A 14,878-nucleotide genomic window follows, 5' to 3' on the forward strand; every position below is an offset into this window, starting at 1 on the left:
TATATATATATATATGGGTTCTGCCTGGACACTCCGTTTGTCTTGTGTTTGTTTCCTGTGTCTATGTTGTCTTGTGTCAGCACATGGCTTTGTTGATGGTTTTTCTCAGCCGTGTGCTTCTCTAGCCCCTCCTCCTTGTTTCCTCTTTACCACACCCTGTTGTTAGCCATTGTTGGTCTAATTGTTCTCACCTGTTCCTCGTGTGCCTTCCTCCCTATTTATAGTTTCCCTTGCCCTCTTGTCTTTGCCGGTTTGTGGTCATTCTCACCCTCGCTGTCTTTGTCTGTGAATGTGGCTGAGTATGTGTTCCTGTCTCCCCTGCCTGGTTGGTCTTGTGCCCTTGTCTTGTCTAGTCCTTTGTAGTTCCATGTTCTTGTCTTGCTCCTTGTTTTTGCATTTTGTTTGTTTTTGCTTTTTGCCTTTTATTTTAGTATTTGTTCAATTCTTCTAGTCCTGATCTTTTGTTTTGCTTTTGTTTGATATTCTTTAAGTTAGTTGTGTGTGTGTGTGTGTGTGTTGTTTTTTTTTATTTATTTATTTTTTACATTTTTTTTTATTTAGTTACTTTTACTTTTTATCAGTTCTTTTGTTTTATTTATCCCCCTGCCTGCATTGGAGTAATTTGTGTTCCTGTGGAGCCTTGTCCTGTCTTGTCTCTTTGTGGTGTTAGAATTCCTGTCCTGACCTGTTCCTGCCACTGGTTCTCCCTGCCTGGTGCTTGGTCTGCTTCAGAGTCTGCGCGGTCAACAAGTATCTGAGTGGTGCCTTGCTTGGTCTTGCTGCTTCCTCTGCTGCTATTCTCCCAATTGATATCCAAGGCAGTTCCAGTGGTCCTCCCTAGCTGTTTCTCTCTGTTAATTGTGTCCCTGCCATTGAATCACCAGCACACTTCACTACCCTCTTGTATCTCTCTGTTTTGTAATAAACCCTTGTCACTCACTCTGCGATTGGGCCCTCCTTCCAGATCTCTCACATACACACAAAAATAGTGCTGAGCAGTTTGTTTATATAATGTGTGTGTACTGGTGTATATTTATGTATATATTTTAATTGAGTTTACATGCCCTGTGTTATGTGCTGTTGTTTACCGCCCACCTAAATATAGCAAGAGTTGAGTTTTTAGCTGATGTTGTCCCTAAATATGACTCCTGATTTGTGGGAATTTTAACATCCATGTTTGCTGTCCATTTGATCAGTTGGCCACTGATTTTAAATGACTCCTGACATCTTTTTATTTCAGTTAGTGGATCGACCCACGCATCTTATCGGACACACTTTGGACCTTATTATTTCTCATGGGCTCTCTATCTCCCTTACTGAAATATCTGAGACTGCCATCTCCGATCACTTCCCTATTATTATTGAATTTCCAGTCCCACCATCAACAGCCAGCAGGTCTCCTGCTTCACCGTGACATCGTTGCGTTCTCACCTCCTCAACAGCTGAAGAGTTTACTGCTGCTTTTATGGACTCTAAACTTTGTGCCCTCCATGTATCTGTCTCTCCTGCATGCCCTGATCTTTTTACTCCACTTGTTCCGGAATCTTGGACTCTATTGCCCCTTATAAGTGCAGATCTCCTAAGCTAAGAGCAGATCCCTGGATAAATGATGCCACCGTGCCCTTAGGCAATGTTGTAGACAGGCAGAGTGGAGATGGAAGAAGGACAAATTACATGTGTCTCTGGAAATATTAAGGGGCTGTCTTTCTGATTATCAGAGGGCTGTGAAGGAGGCAAAGACAACATTTTGTCTGATATTATCACCAACAGTGGGCATTGTCCCAGGGTGATGTTTAACACAATTAATTCTGTTGTGAACCCACGCACCTGTCCTCTGATTGATGCCTCAATCTCCACTTGTGAGAATTTTCTTCACTTTTTTTATTAATAAAGTGGAGTCTGTCAGACAACTCACTAGTAAGAGGTCTCACTATCATTCCTTAATGAAGTAGTGCAACATGAAAATTACAAACTTTTTTAAACGTTAGTGTAATGTTGCTGTTTGAGCATAAACAATATCTGCAAAGTTACGAAGCTGAAAGTTCAATGCAAACGGAGATATCATCTTTTAAAATTCTGGCAGTTTAATGCCTACAAAAACGGCTGGTAGGGACTACAACGAGTTACTTCTCGGGTTCGTGACATCACAAACCCAGATAAACCCCGTTAAACATGGACGCGCGTGCAGTTGCCGTACTGTGTTAAAGCTTTAATCAGGATAAATCTGTATATTAAAAGCTAACAGAAGCAGTAGCATTTACAAATACCAGCGTATCTAAAAGTATGAGACAACAACAAACAAAAAACATAGGCCTACCATTAAAAGCCGTGCTTGCACAGGTTCTGCACGATCCTCTTCAATAATATCCTCTGCGTCTCAATCGAGCCATAGGCCTACCATTATAAGCCTAGAAAAAAACCAGTGAACCACCCTTTTAAATGTTTATATTTCAACAAATTAGAGTAGAAACATAATCATGTCATTTATATAATTTTATATACTACTCTATATGTACTTTTAATTGAGTGTTGATTATTAAATAAATGTAATTACTTGATTATTACATTAACTTTAGTTTTGGTTTTGGTTTCTTGCTAAATGAAAAAAAAAATTCTGTTTTGGTTTTTCAGGTAAAAAAAAAACAGGATAAAACTGTATATTAAAAGCTAACATAAGCAGTAGCATTTACAAATAACAGCGTATCTAAAAGTATGAGACAACAACAAACAAAAAACATAGGCCTACCATTAAAAGCCGCGCTTGCACAGGTTCTGCACGATCCTCTTCAATAATATCCTCTGCTTTTCAATCGGGCTCAAACTGATAAGCGATATTAACAACGCCGTTGTTTACAATACAACCGGAGCACATGCCGCTGAGGTGAGGGGCGGGACGTTTAGACGCGCACTAGAGGCGGTTTAGCCAAGGTCACGGTACAAATACTGGGGTGACTGGGCTTTTCTGTAGCTGGGCCCAGACTCTGGAATAAGCTTCCCCCTGATATGCGCACCATTACTGACCTGGGCCTTTTTAAAGCTAGGCTTAAAACTTATTTATTTAGACTGGCTTTTAATATCTAGCAATGTTGCGACATTTTTGTGTATTTTATGTAATTTTTGTTGTTGCCTTATATTTTTGTTTTTATTGCTCTGTTTTTTTTGGAAAGCACTTTGGTTCACCTTGAGTGTTGTAAAGGGCTGTATAAATAAATGTTGATTGATTGATTGATATATATAAAGACACACACATACAGTATATATTTTGAAAATATTTACATGTATTTATGTTTATATTTATATTATATATAAATATATTTACTATATAAACATAACATATTTTTATATATGCATGTGTGTGTATTTATATATACATAATAGATATACATGTAATAGATTACATGATAAACATTACATGACAAAAAATGATAAAATAATTAAAATATAGTTTTATTACTTCTCTTTATTTTCTCTTTATTTTTATTTATTCATTGAAAAACATTCTTTAAAGAAACATGACTTTCTTTTTTAATATCTTACTGGACAGTTCTGAGCATTCAGAACATTATTTCACAGATTGCCTTGCTCCAAAGTTACAAATGCTATCCAGATAAAGGCTTTCTTATGTGCCGTCATTGATTGTTCCTCCTCATGTGTTTTCTCGCAGACTGGCCTGGTTCAGACTGAAGAGGAAAGACTGTTCATCGAGCCAGTGGGCCAGGCTGCGGATTCCTTCTCTGGCTGGGAACACCGAGTGATCCGGGAAAAGCATTCTTCATCGGATGGACCTGCTACTGCTGAAGAGAGCGGCCCGAAATTCTGCCAAACCATCCAAGGTGAGACTATCTCTGCGCTGAAATGTGGTGGGCTTAACCGTGTCAAGTGTGGCAAGCCCATTTATTTAGAGGTCACTTTAGTTCGGTTCAGAGCTCTTCGGGATTTAATTTTGTCAAATTATGGATGCAAGTGGGAAAAGTGGTCAATTTATGCAGTCAGTTATATATGCTGTGGAATAACTGCTTAACCTCTATTTCATCAAGAGATCTTCACTTTTTCTCTGTGCCAGAATAGTGGTTCTCAAATGGTTTAACAAGACACACACATTTTAGATATCCTACAATCATAAACAAAACCTGTCCATGTGGGCATCTGCCAAATGTGGGTGGCTTCTACCAAGTGACAGATAAAAAATGTGCCAAAAAACTGTTTATGTAGTGTTTTTAGATTGGACACACAACCATACGTTGACACCAAAAGATGAAGCTTATGCAAAACATTTTAGAAGTTGATTGCTTTTACTTCTAACTATAATATGTTTAGTTGCATTTTATGATTCGCATTTGATCTCGGTGACCCTTTCGGACCAAACCTGTGAACCTCTTTTGGGTCAAGACCCAGCAGTTGTGAACCGCTGCGCTCTAGGAGTCTGTTATCATAATCTCACGCTCCGATTCTCACGTGTACCCCATCTTCCTCTTTCCTCCAGGACTGCTTAAGATTCAAGAGTTGTCAAGTCCGTAAATCAAGTGTTTCATAGCAGCGTTTATGACTCTGTGTAACTCTTTGATGTCTTCATCCTCTTAACAGCGCTGAAAGACGGTGGGAGAGAGAAAGCTCAGCTGCTCAGTTTTGTTCTTTAATGCCTTTATCGCGCTGGTAAACGGCGGTAAACTCCTGTTGGACCGTGCTGCTTTGCTGTTGAAATACTACCAGAAAGAAAGCAAGAATTCTGTTGGCCTGCTCACGTACATTAATAATGCCATGCATATTTTCCAGCCCCTTGGGCCTTTCTTTGCCAGGATTATGGATTTTTCTTGCCGAAAGGAATTCGCTTATTTGAAAGCGGCCTCAAAGGCTCTGAGCGTCTCCAGCTCCTGCAGGTTTTCATATTCCGGGTGGGGAAGTTTTGTCTAAGCATATTGCATTATTGGATTTGTAGTTTACCCTTTGAAATGAAGATGCAATTATCCAAAAATCCTGGTTTGTGTATCCATGTGTGTGGATATATGCAATCCTACGGGCCAATCAAAACAATTTATGGTATTTCCCGTTGTACGCTACCCTAGTTTGTGGCTGATCGCAGACTCTGAGTCCCCTTGATCCCTTTGCTCCTTGTTTGAGTTCACTTTTTTTTTTCTTTTGACTTTTTGCACTATGAATATTACATAACCCAAAGATGAGAAGACCACCGGCACGCTTGACAAGTAGATTTTTTCCATATGCCAATATCTGGGAATTTAAGTAACCCAAACCACTTCTCAAAGGGGGAAAAAAAACAGGAATTGAAAACAAAAGAAAGGTTGGTGGGTATAGAGTTTGTGTGTTTCAGGCATGCGGTCAAACTCCAGCGATCTTGTCTTTGCCGTAAAAAAGCTCCAGGTGCATTAGCGATTCTGTTTCCCCCAGCACCTGGTGTCTGCGAGTCAGTCAGTCAGTCAGTCAGGCGAAGGACCAATAGGCGAAAAAAGTGCCAGATTTGGGGGAAAAATTCTTTCCTCTGCGCTCACGTCTGTTGGAGGCCTTTCAGCGGGCCTGCCAGAGTCTTCTCTCTTATTTCCCACCAGTGTTAGGGAAGCTGCTTCGAAACCTAAGCTTGCCAAGATACAAGCTGCTCATAATTTAAAGTAGTTCAAATACAGTCGGACTGCCCTTTTGATAAAGTAGTCTGTTTCACCAACGGTGTGACTTTCAGTGAAATGCGCTCTTATAGTGGTCTGAATCAAGTTGATTTTATTCTTATGTGAGCAGGATTGAGGTTTGACATTGCAAAGTATTTTTATCTGGTGTTTTTCTTTAAATACATAGTTAAATTAAAGTGATTGAAAAATGCTTGTCAATATTATGATTGTCTGATAATATTGTGGACGACCATAAATGATAAGGTAGGATTGATCAGTATAATGTGTAATAATGTGCTGAACTACCGTTCAAAAGTATGGAGCAGTCAATCAAATTTAGTTTCTTATAGGCTGCATTTATTTGGCCAAAAATACAGTAAATACAGTATATTGTGAAATATTATTAGAGTTTAAAATAACAGTTTTCTGTTTGAATGTATGTTAAAATGTAATTTATTTCTGTGATCAAAGCTGAATTTTCAGCATCATTACTCCAGTCTTCAGTGTCACATTTTATTTTAAGGCCAAATTCTCACTATTAACGCGCACACACACATACATATTAACTACAACTTTACCTCAGTAAACTCCTAATTACTGCTTATTAATAGTTAGTATGGTAGTTGTTAAGTTTAGGTATGGGTTAGAATTAAAAGATGTGGTCATGCAGAATATGTGCTTTATATGTACTAATAAACAGCCAATATGCTAGTAATGTGCATATTAATAAGCAACTAAATAGAAAGTTTAAAAGAACAGCATTTATTTGAAAGATAAATTTGTTTGCAAGCTTATAAATGTTTTACTGTTCTTTTTATGGATTTAATGCATCCTTGTTGAATGAAAGTATTAATTTCTTTCAAAAATCAAAATATCTTACTGACAGTACTGCATAACTAAAAATGTATTTTGTATGAAGGGAGTTTCAGGAACACATTTGCATGATGATACAAATTATTCAGTTACATAATTTTACTGTATAAAAACAGAAAAAATGCATTTTGTTGCACTGTACTGCTGCTTCTTGAAAACAACAAAAAAACAGCTAGTTATTATTAGTATTTTGAAAACAGAAGTGCTGTCATGCAACTGAAAATGTACTCAAGCTAGTCACGTCCTGACGTTTAGTTAGTCTCTCCCCAATATTACAGTCCTCCACCGTCCCTTCCTGTTGAAAAGCTCAAAACAGTTGAGTAAGAAAAGTTGAGCTTCCCCCAATAACTCCACCCCAAAAACCAAACCAAACCATCCCTAGAGGAGGATACTCGCTGAGACAGACCTTAAATCCATTAAACTCCAAGTGCCCCTCTCGGGCACGCACACACACACACACACACACACACACACGTACGCTGTCTGGATGCGTAAGATGGATCAGGTTGCACGGTGGTGGCTGCAGAAGTGCGGAAAAGCTGCCGGTTTTCCTCAGTGCTTCCTGCTCCGTCCCACTGAAATATGATACGACAAAACGCACTTAGCATTTCTAATCGGCCCGTGTAATCTGCGGAGCCGTGCGTCCCTTGATCCGTTCTTCCCACGCCGGCATGCCAGGAAGCTCAGGTTCGGCACAAATAGACTCTTCGCTTCATTCTTCATGTCGGTACGTTCCTGTCGTGAGTGGGCTTGAAGAGGATCACGTATCCAGATTGAGAGGAGGGAACACCGGTCTGGGAGCAGACACAAAGACCGATCTGAGCCGGGAGGAAACAACGTGTGAAATTCACAGGGCTGATCCAAGAAGAGTGCTTGATTGATGCGTACGGCACATTCACACTGAACTCTGGGAGTGGGACGACCGAGGAGGGGCTGCTTAGTGACTAGTTTGGTGTCTGGAGAGAACAGAATCTACCCAAAACGATAATGACTGATTGTTATTTAGGCGGTGCGTTTAACCAAAGCGACTTAGTGTATTTGTTACAGGGAGAAGAACACAATGGTAAAAGCTCTTGGATCAGCTCTTGCCCTTTTGCTTAGCCAGATTGGTGGTGTAATTGTAGACTAATACTAAAACTACTAAAAATTGAACACTTTAATGAACAAATAAAAATGAGAAATTGTCTTGGCAACTAACTGAAAATAAGTTAAAATTGAAGTACTAAAATTAGTAAAATTCTAATTAAAAAAATAAAATTAAAGCTAAATAGAAATATTAAAAAACACATGAAAAAAAACTACATTTCTAAAACTTAATATTTAAAATATAAAATAAAAGATAATTCAAAATAATAACAATAAGAGTCTAATTAATAATAAAATAACACTGAGTCCGATGCACCCCCCCCATATTAAATGCATAAAGAGTTAAAATGGAATGACTCTGAACCATGTTTCTACATGCAAGTACATATAAGCACTCTTCACATGCTCTAACCACAAGGTCACTTGCTCTTTAACTAGGTTACACCACCTTTTAAAGTAAAAGTGCACACAAAAAGGAAATCATATGAACATTTACTCACTCTTGTGTATTTTCTTTCTTCTTTGAAACGTGAAAGGAGATGGTAGACAGAACCTCAGAGGTTCTGTTTTAAATATGAACAAAATGGATGGTGATTTATACTGTCAAGCTCTAAAATTCAAACCTTATTCTACTTTTGTGTCCCACAGAGAGACAGCAGATTGTTAAAGGGGTCGTTCACACAGAATGCATCTAAAAATGCAAGTGTGCGAGGGTCTTGAGACGTGATGCAATAACAGTGCCTCCTCCGCTATGTTGCTGTCAAATAAATAGTTGCCATGCCAACTTGCTGCTCTTAACAAAAGCTTGCAACACTAGCCCCGCCTTTTGGGTCTTCTGATTGGTCCACTGTTTTGGAACTGACATTGATGAGCGGCGCTTCATGTAAAAGTTGAAATTCTGTCATCTTGACATGGCGTATTAAAAATGCGCCGCTCATGTGCGAGACGTGTAAAGAACGCGAGACGTGAGCGCAACAGTCATACACGTCTAGTGTGTTTACATAGAAAAGCAATGGAAAAATAGCACATTGCAATGAAAAAACACATTCTGTGTGAACGGCCTCTAAGAATGGCATGAGAGTAAGTAAATGATGACAGAATAATGACAAAATGTATTCCTCTAAAGCCCCGTTCACACCAAGAACGATAACTATAAAGATAACTATAAAGATAACGATATTAGCGTCCACACCAGCGAACAATATCGTCTGTTTATTCTAAGCGGACGTGTGTCTGCCGCTTTAAATTCTCGAGCTCGTTATAGCAGGATAGATTCTGATTGGCTGTCAATGTTTGTATCGTTCATCAGCTGGAAAAAATCGTTCTGGAAGTGATTCCAACGATATCGTTTCTCTGTGCCTTTATCGTTATAGTTGTAGTGTGGACTCTGCCATTCTTTAATATTGAGAACGATTTTTAGAACTATATCTTTATCGTTATCTTTATAGTTATCATGCTTGGTGTGAACGGGCCTTAACAGTCCAGTTTCATACAGCATCAATTTTAGGGTATTTTTAATTCTTGACCCTAAAACTGGGCCTAGTCTTTGATCATTTTACTTTGCTTTATGAGCTGTTCACTTCAAGTTCTGCTCAACACTACATTGAACCTGAATTGTTGGGGTCACGTTCTGGTCACTGATGACTAATTCAGACATTAATTCTTTACTATTTTGCAAAATATTAATAAAGAAGAAGAGCTATAAAGATAGCCTAGGTAGCATGGGCTATAATCAAATTAGGTGCTATATAAATATATATAATAGTTAATATATATATATATATAAAGTTTATTTATGATTTCTTTTCCTCTTATAGCAAGTACACAGTAATTGTCTCCTCTGGAGTTTCTGAAGAAATCTTAATAAAGTCTCAATCTATGCTCAGATTTGCAAATACCAAAGTATGGAAAATGGTCAGAGATCTTAATATGAAATCAAACATTTCTCATCAGATTTTTCCAAGACCAAATGATTTGAGCTGCCATCTGGACTTATTTGATAACTCTGTACTCTTATTTAATGTCAACTATTGGCTTGTTTGTGTCTATTTATTTCTATTATAAGCCATTTTAGGAGAAACGCCTGAGTCATAGTGGATACTTAAACAACTCCATGGAGAACGCTGTTAAGTCTAATGAGCTGAGGAAGAGCAACCGCTGAGCAAAAATGTTTTTTTCATTAAATACCATCATCTTTCAGTTGCTCTGCTATACAGAAAAAAGCATTTTTCTTCTACCTACCTATTTGATGGCCCTTGCACAGCATGTAAGAATGAACACAACACACACACACACACACACACACACACAGATTGAGCAGGTGTGGGTATGTGGTTTGTTTCCCCTTCAGCACAGGAGTATTATTTATAGCCAACCACATCGTTTTCACCATTACGGCCCCTCATAAAGCTTCAGGGGCCTTACTGAGAGATTTATCTGCAGTTCTACATGAATATGAGCTCCCACTCCCCCCTCCCAAATACACACACACACGGTCACTTTAATCAGTCTGAATAAGCTCTTTTGCACTACAAATCATTATTTCTGCACTTTTGTTTACTTCACTGATTTGCACTCTATCTGCCATGTGCCTTGTGCTACTTTATATATTTTTTTTACATTTTACCTTATTTGTATATTTGTATAGTTGTATTTTATATTTAATCTGTATCTATCTGTATTTATGTTCTACTGTTAGTGTTATCTGTATGCACCAAGGGTCTGAGAGTAACGCAATTTCAGTTCTCTGTGTGTATGTGCTGTACATGTGGAAGAATTGACAATAAAGCAGACTTGACTTGACTTGACTTGAATATTAATTGAATTTTGGAAGGGACACATCAGCGTCATGACCTGAAATCAGGTTAAATGTTGTGGCCAGTTGAAGTGAGCCATTATAAACCGCAGCCAAAAGTAGCAATGATTCGATTGAGTTTTATCAAGACTAATGAATAACAAGATGATGTTATTTACAAATGGGACTGTTGAAGGAATAGTTCAGCCAAAAATCATTTACTCATCCTCATGTTGTTCCAAACACGTATAAAGCCTTTTTAGTGGAATATAAAATAAGTCTAGTGGTATGTTTGATCTCCTTTGCATTCATGTATATTCTAATATTGTGCTTGAAATTTGTATTTTTTTTGTTTATCTCTCACAGAAAGCTGTAAAATGTATACTACTGTTTAAATTTTTAAGGTCGGTAAGATTTTTGAAAGAAGTCTCTTATGCTCACCAAGACTGCATTTAGCCTATTTGATCAAAAATACAGTAAAAAACAGTAATATTGTAAATATTACAATACTGTAAAATATAATTACAATTTAAAGTGATTGTTCGAAATAAAGAATGCAAAAGAAGTGCTGCACGGGGTATTGGGTTTCTAGTCTCGGTGCTCTTTGGGTGCAAGGGATGATTCAACTCGTAAGAATAAGAGTAGTCCAAGGCACTCGAAACTTTTTCAAAAAAATTTAAAAAGCCTTTATTTGAAATAAAGGCTTTTAAAATTTTTTTGAATAAGTTTCGAGTGCCTTGGACTACTATTATTCTTACGAGTTAAAGTGATTGTTGTCTATGTGAATAGATTTTAAAATGTAAATTATTCATGTGATGCAAAGCTGCATATTTAGCATCATTACTCCAGTTTCAGTGTCACATGATCCTTCAGAAATCATTCTAATATACTGATTTGCTGCTCAAGAAACATTAATTATCATTATTAATTTGGAAAACAGTTGTGCTGCTTCATATAAAAAAAAAATCAGGATTCTTTAATGAATAGAAAAATAACAAAATAACATTAAAAAAATAGAAATCTGTTGTAACATTGTATCTTTAATGTCACTTTTGATTCATTTTATGCATCCTTGCTCAATAATAGTATCAATTTCTTTTCACAAAAGATTGACTTTTGAAGAATGGTGTATCATGATTCACTGTAGTCAAATATCCAAACAAGTCATTATCCTTACAATTTCATTGTTTATTATCATTTTAATGTTTACAGTTTTTCATCTTCCCCACTAGCATTAAAAAAAAAATCTAATAATTGTAATATAATTATTTAGTGAACACATGGTTGTATTACACATACCATGTGAATAAATAATCTTTAGCACATGTGCAATTATTGCAGTGCCCAAGGAGTTTGGGCTCCCCTAGCTGAGTCTGGTTCTTCTCAGGGGTTTTCTCCCTCTTCATCTAAACATCTTATGGAGGTTTTTCTTTTGGCTGCTCACTGAGACCTGTAGGGCTTAATGCATGACAAAAGCACTATACAAATCAAAAGTGACTTGATATGGCTATTATAGAGTCCACAAGTCATTTGGACTGCATTTATGGTGCTGCTTTGTCATTTTTGGGCACTTGACAGCCCCAGTTTCCAGTCACTTTTTATTGTGTATATATATATAAAAAAAAACTAAACTCTGTTCCACAGCAGATTGAATGACATCAGGGTGAGTAAATAATGATTGAACTCATTTTTGTGTGCGCTGTTCCTTTAAGACATCAGAAGAGTCACCTGAGTCAGCTGAAAAAGTCCTTTGTTATTACAGCTATACATGAGAGTTTTGTGATCGCTTCCTGACTGTTAATGGTGGTTTGTTGTCACTCATTTTTTTTATGATTGTTTCCGTCTGCAGGAATTATTGCTGGTATCAGCACATTGCTAGAAAATGTGTGATTTTCAGTGTCATTTGTGGTGAAGCCCAAGGCACCATTAGTTTCCATTGTCTCCAGTCAGATGTGCCTGAAAACAGCTGAGAATGGAAAAAATGCTTGCGCTGCAAAGAGAGCGTGTCACATTAGCACCATATGTTGTGTTAGTCATTTATAAATGTGTGCACACTCACACAAACACATTTCCTGAACACCTGTAAACATACAGCCGAGACCCCCATCAGAGGGACCTCCATCAGAGCCCTACTGAATTATGGGGGGGGGGAATGAGTCCACTTACACTCAACTAAACAAACACATTTGTTTTATAAGTTTCCAAATTGCCTTTTACTTCAGTACTGGTAGATATTAGTGTTGTTTTAGAATTATTCAGATAATATTATTGTACAGTGGGTACGGAAAGTATTCAGACCCCCTTAAATTTTTCACTCTTTGTTATATTGCAGCCATTTGCTAAAATCATTTAAGTTAATTTTTTTTCCTCATTAATGTACACACAGCACCTCATATTGACAGAAAAACACAGAATTGTTGACATTTTTGCAAATTTATTAAAAAAGAAAAACTGAAAAATGCTCAGTATTTAGTAGAAGCACCCATTTGATCTAATACAGCCATGAGTCTTTTTGGGAAAGATGCAACAAGTTTTTCACACATGGATTTGGGGATCCTCTGCCATTCCCTCTTGCAGATCCACTCCAGTTCTGTCAGGTTGGATGGTAAACGTTGGTGGAAAGCCATTTTTAGGTCTCTCCAGAGATGCTCAATTGGGTTTAAGTCAGGGATCTGGCTGGGCCATTCAAGAACAGTAACAGAGTTGTTGTGAAGCCACTCCTTCGTTATTTTAGCTGTGTGCTTAGGGTCATTGTCTTGTTGGAAGGTAAACCTTAGTTCCAGTCTGAGGTCCTGAGCACTCTGGAGAAGGTTTTCGTCCAGGATATCCCTGTACTTGGCCGCATTCATCTTTCCCTCGATTGCAACCAGTCGTCCTGTCCCTGCAGCTGAAAAACACCCCCACAGCATGATGCTGCCACCACCATGCTTCACTGTTGGGACTGTATTGGACAGGTGCCTGGTTTTCTCCACACATACCGCTTAGAATTAAGGCCAAAAAGTTCTATCTTGGTCTCATCAGACCAGAGAATCTTATTTCTCACCATCTTGGAGTCCTTCAGGTGTTTTTTTAGCAAACTCCATGCGGGCTTTCATGTGTCTTGAACTGAGGAGAGGCTTCCGTCGGGCCACTCTGCCATAAAGCCCCGACTGGTGGAGGGCTGCAGTGATGGTTGACTTTCTACAACTTTCTCCCATCTCCCGACTGCATCTCTGGAGCTCAGCCACAGTGATCTTTGGGTTCTTCTTTACCTCTCTCACCAAGGCTCTTCTCCCCCGATAGCTCAGTTTGGCCGGACGGCCAGCTCTAGGAAGGGTTCTGGTTGTCCCAAACGTCTTCCATTTAAGGATTATGGAGGCCACTGTGCTCTTAGGAACCTTAAGTGCAGCAGAAATTTTTTTGTAACCTTGGCCAGATCTGTGCCTTGCCACAATTCTGTCTCTGAGCTCTTCAGGCAGTTCCTTTGACCTCATGATTCTCATTTGCTCTGACATGCACTTTGAGCTGTAAGGTCTTATATAGACAGTTGTGTGGCTTTCCTAATCAAGTCCAATCGGTATAATCAAACACAGCTGGACTCAAATGAATGTGTAGAACCATCTCAAGGATGATCAGGAGAAATGGACAGCACCTGAGTTAAATATATGAGTGTCGCAGCAAAGGGTCTGAATACTTAGGATCATGTGATATTTCAGTTTTTCTTTTTTAATTAATCTGCAAAAATGTCAACAATTCTGTGTTTTTCTGTCAATATGGGGTGCTGTGTGTACATTAATGAGGAAAAAAAATTAACTTAAATGATTTTAGCAAATGGCTGCAATATAACAAAGAGTGAAAAATTTAAGGGGGTCTGAATACTTTCCGTACCCACTGTATATATTAATGGTTTGAATTAGGTTTTATTTTTATATTTTCAGATTTAATTTTAAATTATATACAATTTTTATGTGTTTTTGACATTTGTATTAGTTTTTTTTATTTTTTACCTTTATTTTGTTTTGTTTTGTTCCAGTTATTTGCCAAGGAAACCTTCCAAAAAATGTCTAATTTTTCAAGTTTTTTTTTTTTAAAGTTTAAGTTTAATTTAAGGCAACATTAACGAAAACAATTCTTAATAGTTTTAGTTTTAATTAAAAATAACGTTGGTATGCTTTTATCCTAATCCTAACATGTTGTTATATGTTCTACAGTGAACACTGATTTATTCACATGTAAAATTGCATCAGGTAAAATTTAAGTTGACATGTTTAAAGCTAGCAGATAAATATATTTATTTATTTATAGCTAGCTTCAAATACAAAACTCATAAATGCAGTAGCACTTGTCTGTAATCACACAGAAGTGCTTCTCAGATAGCATACTTTCATCTGTTGAGCGCAGTGTTTTCTTAGTTGTGATACTAAAGCACTGGATCAAAGCGTTTGCTATAAGTGCCTTCAGTGTACAGTAAATGTATTAAGTAACTGCAAAGCTAGTGTTTTTTTTTTTTTTTTTTTTTTGAATTAGTTAG

General features: G+C 37.6%; 1 protein-coding gene across 1 annotated transcript in view; it reads left to right on the top strand.

Annotated features, from left to right (window-relative positions):
• The window catches only part of LOC107742308 (A disintegrin and metalloproteinase with thrombospondin motifs 17-like), a 137,334-nt gene that overhangs the window by 10,568 nt on the left and 111,888 nt on the right, over positions 1–14,878 (top strand). Inside the window, exon 3 of the mRNA XM_016555229.1 lies at positions 3,665–3,833. Coding sequence (XP_016410715.1) covers positions 3,665–3,833 — 169 coding nt within the window. The remainder of the gene's footprint in view (positions 1–3,664; positions 3,834–14,878) is intronic.

Source organism: Sinocyclocheilus rhinocerous, unplaced genomic scaffold, assembly GCF_001515625.1.
Source record: "Sinocyclocheilus rhinocerous isolate Xijiao unplaced genomic scaffold, SAMN03320098_v1.1 scaffold75, whole genome shotgun sequence".
Classification (NCBI taxonomy): domain Eukaryota; kingdom Metazoa; phylum Chordata; class Actinopteri; order Cypriniformes; family Cyprinidae; genus Sinocyclocheilus; species Sinocyclocheilus rhinocerous.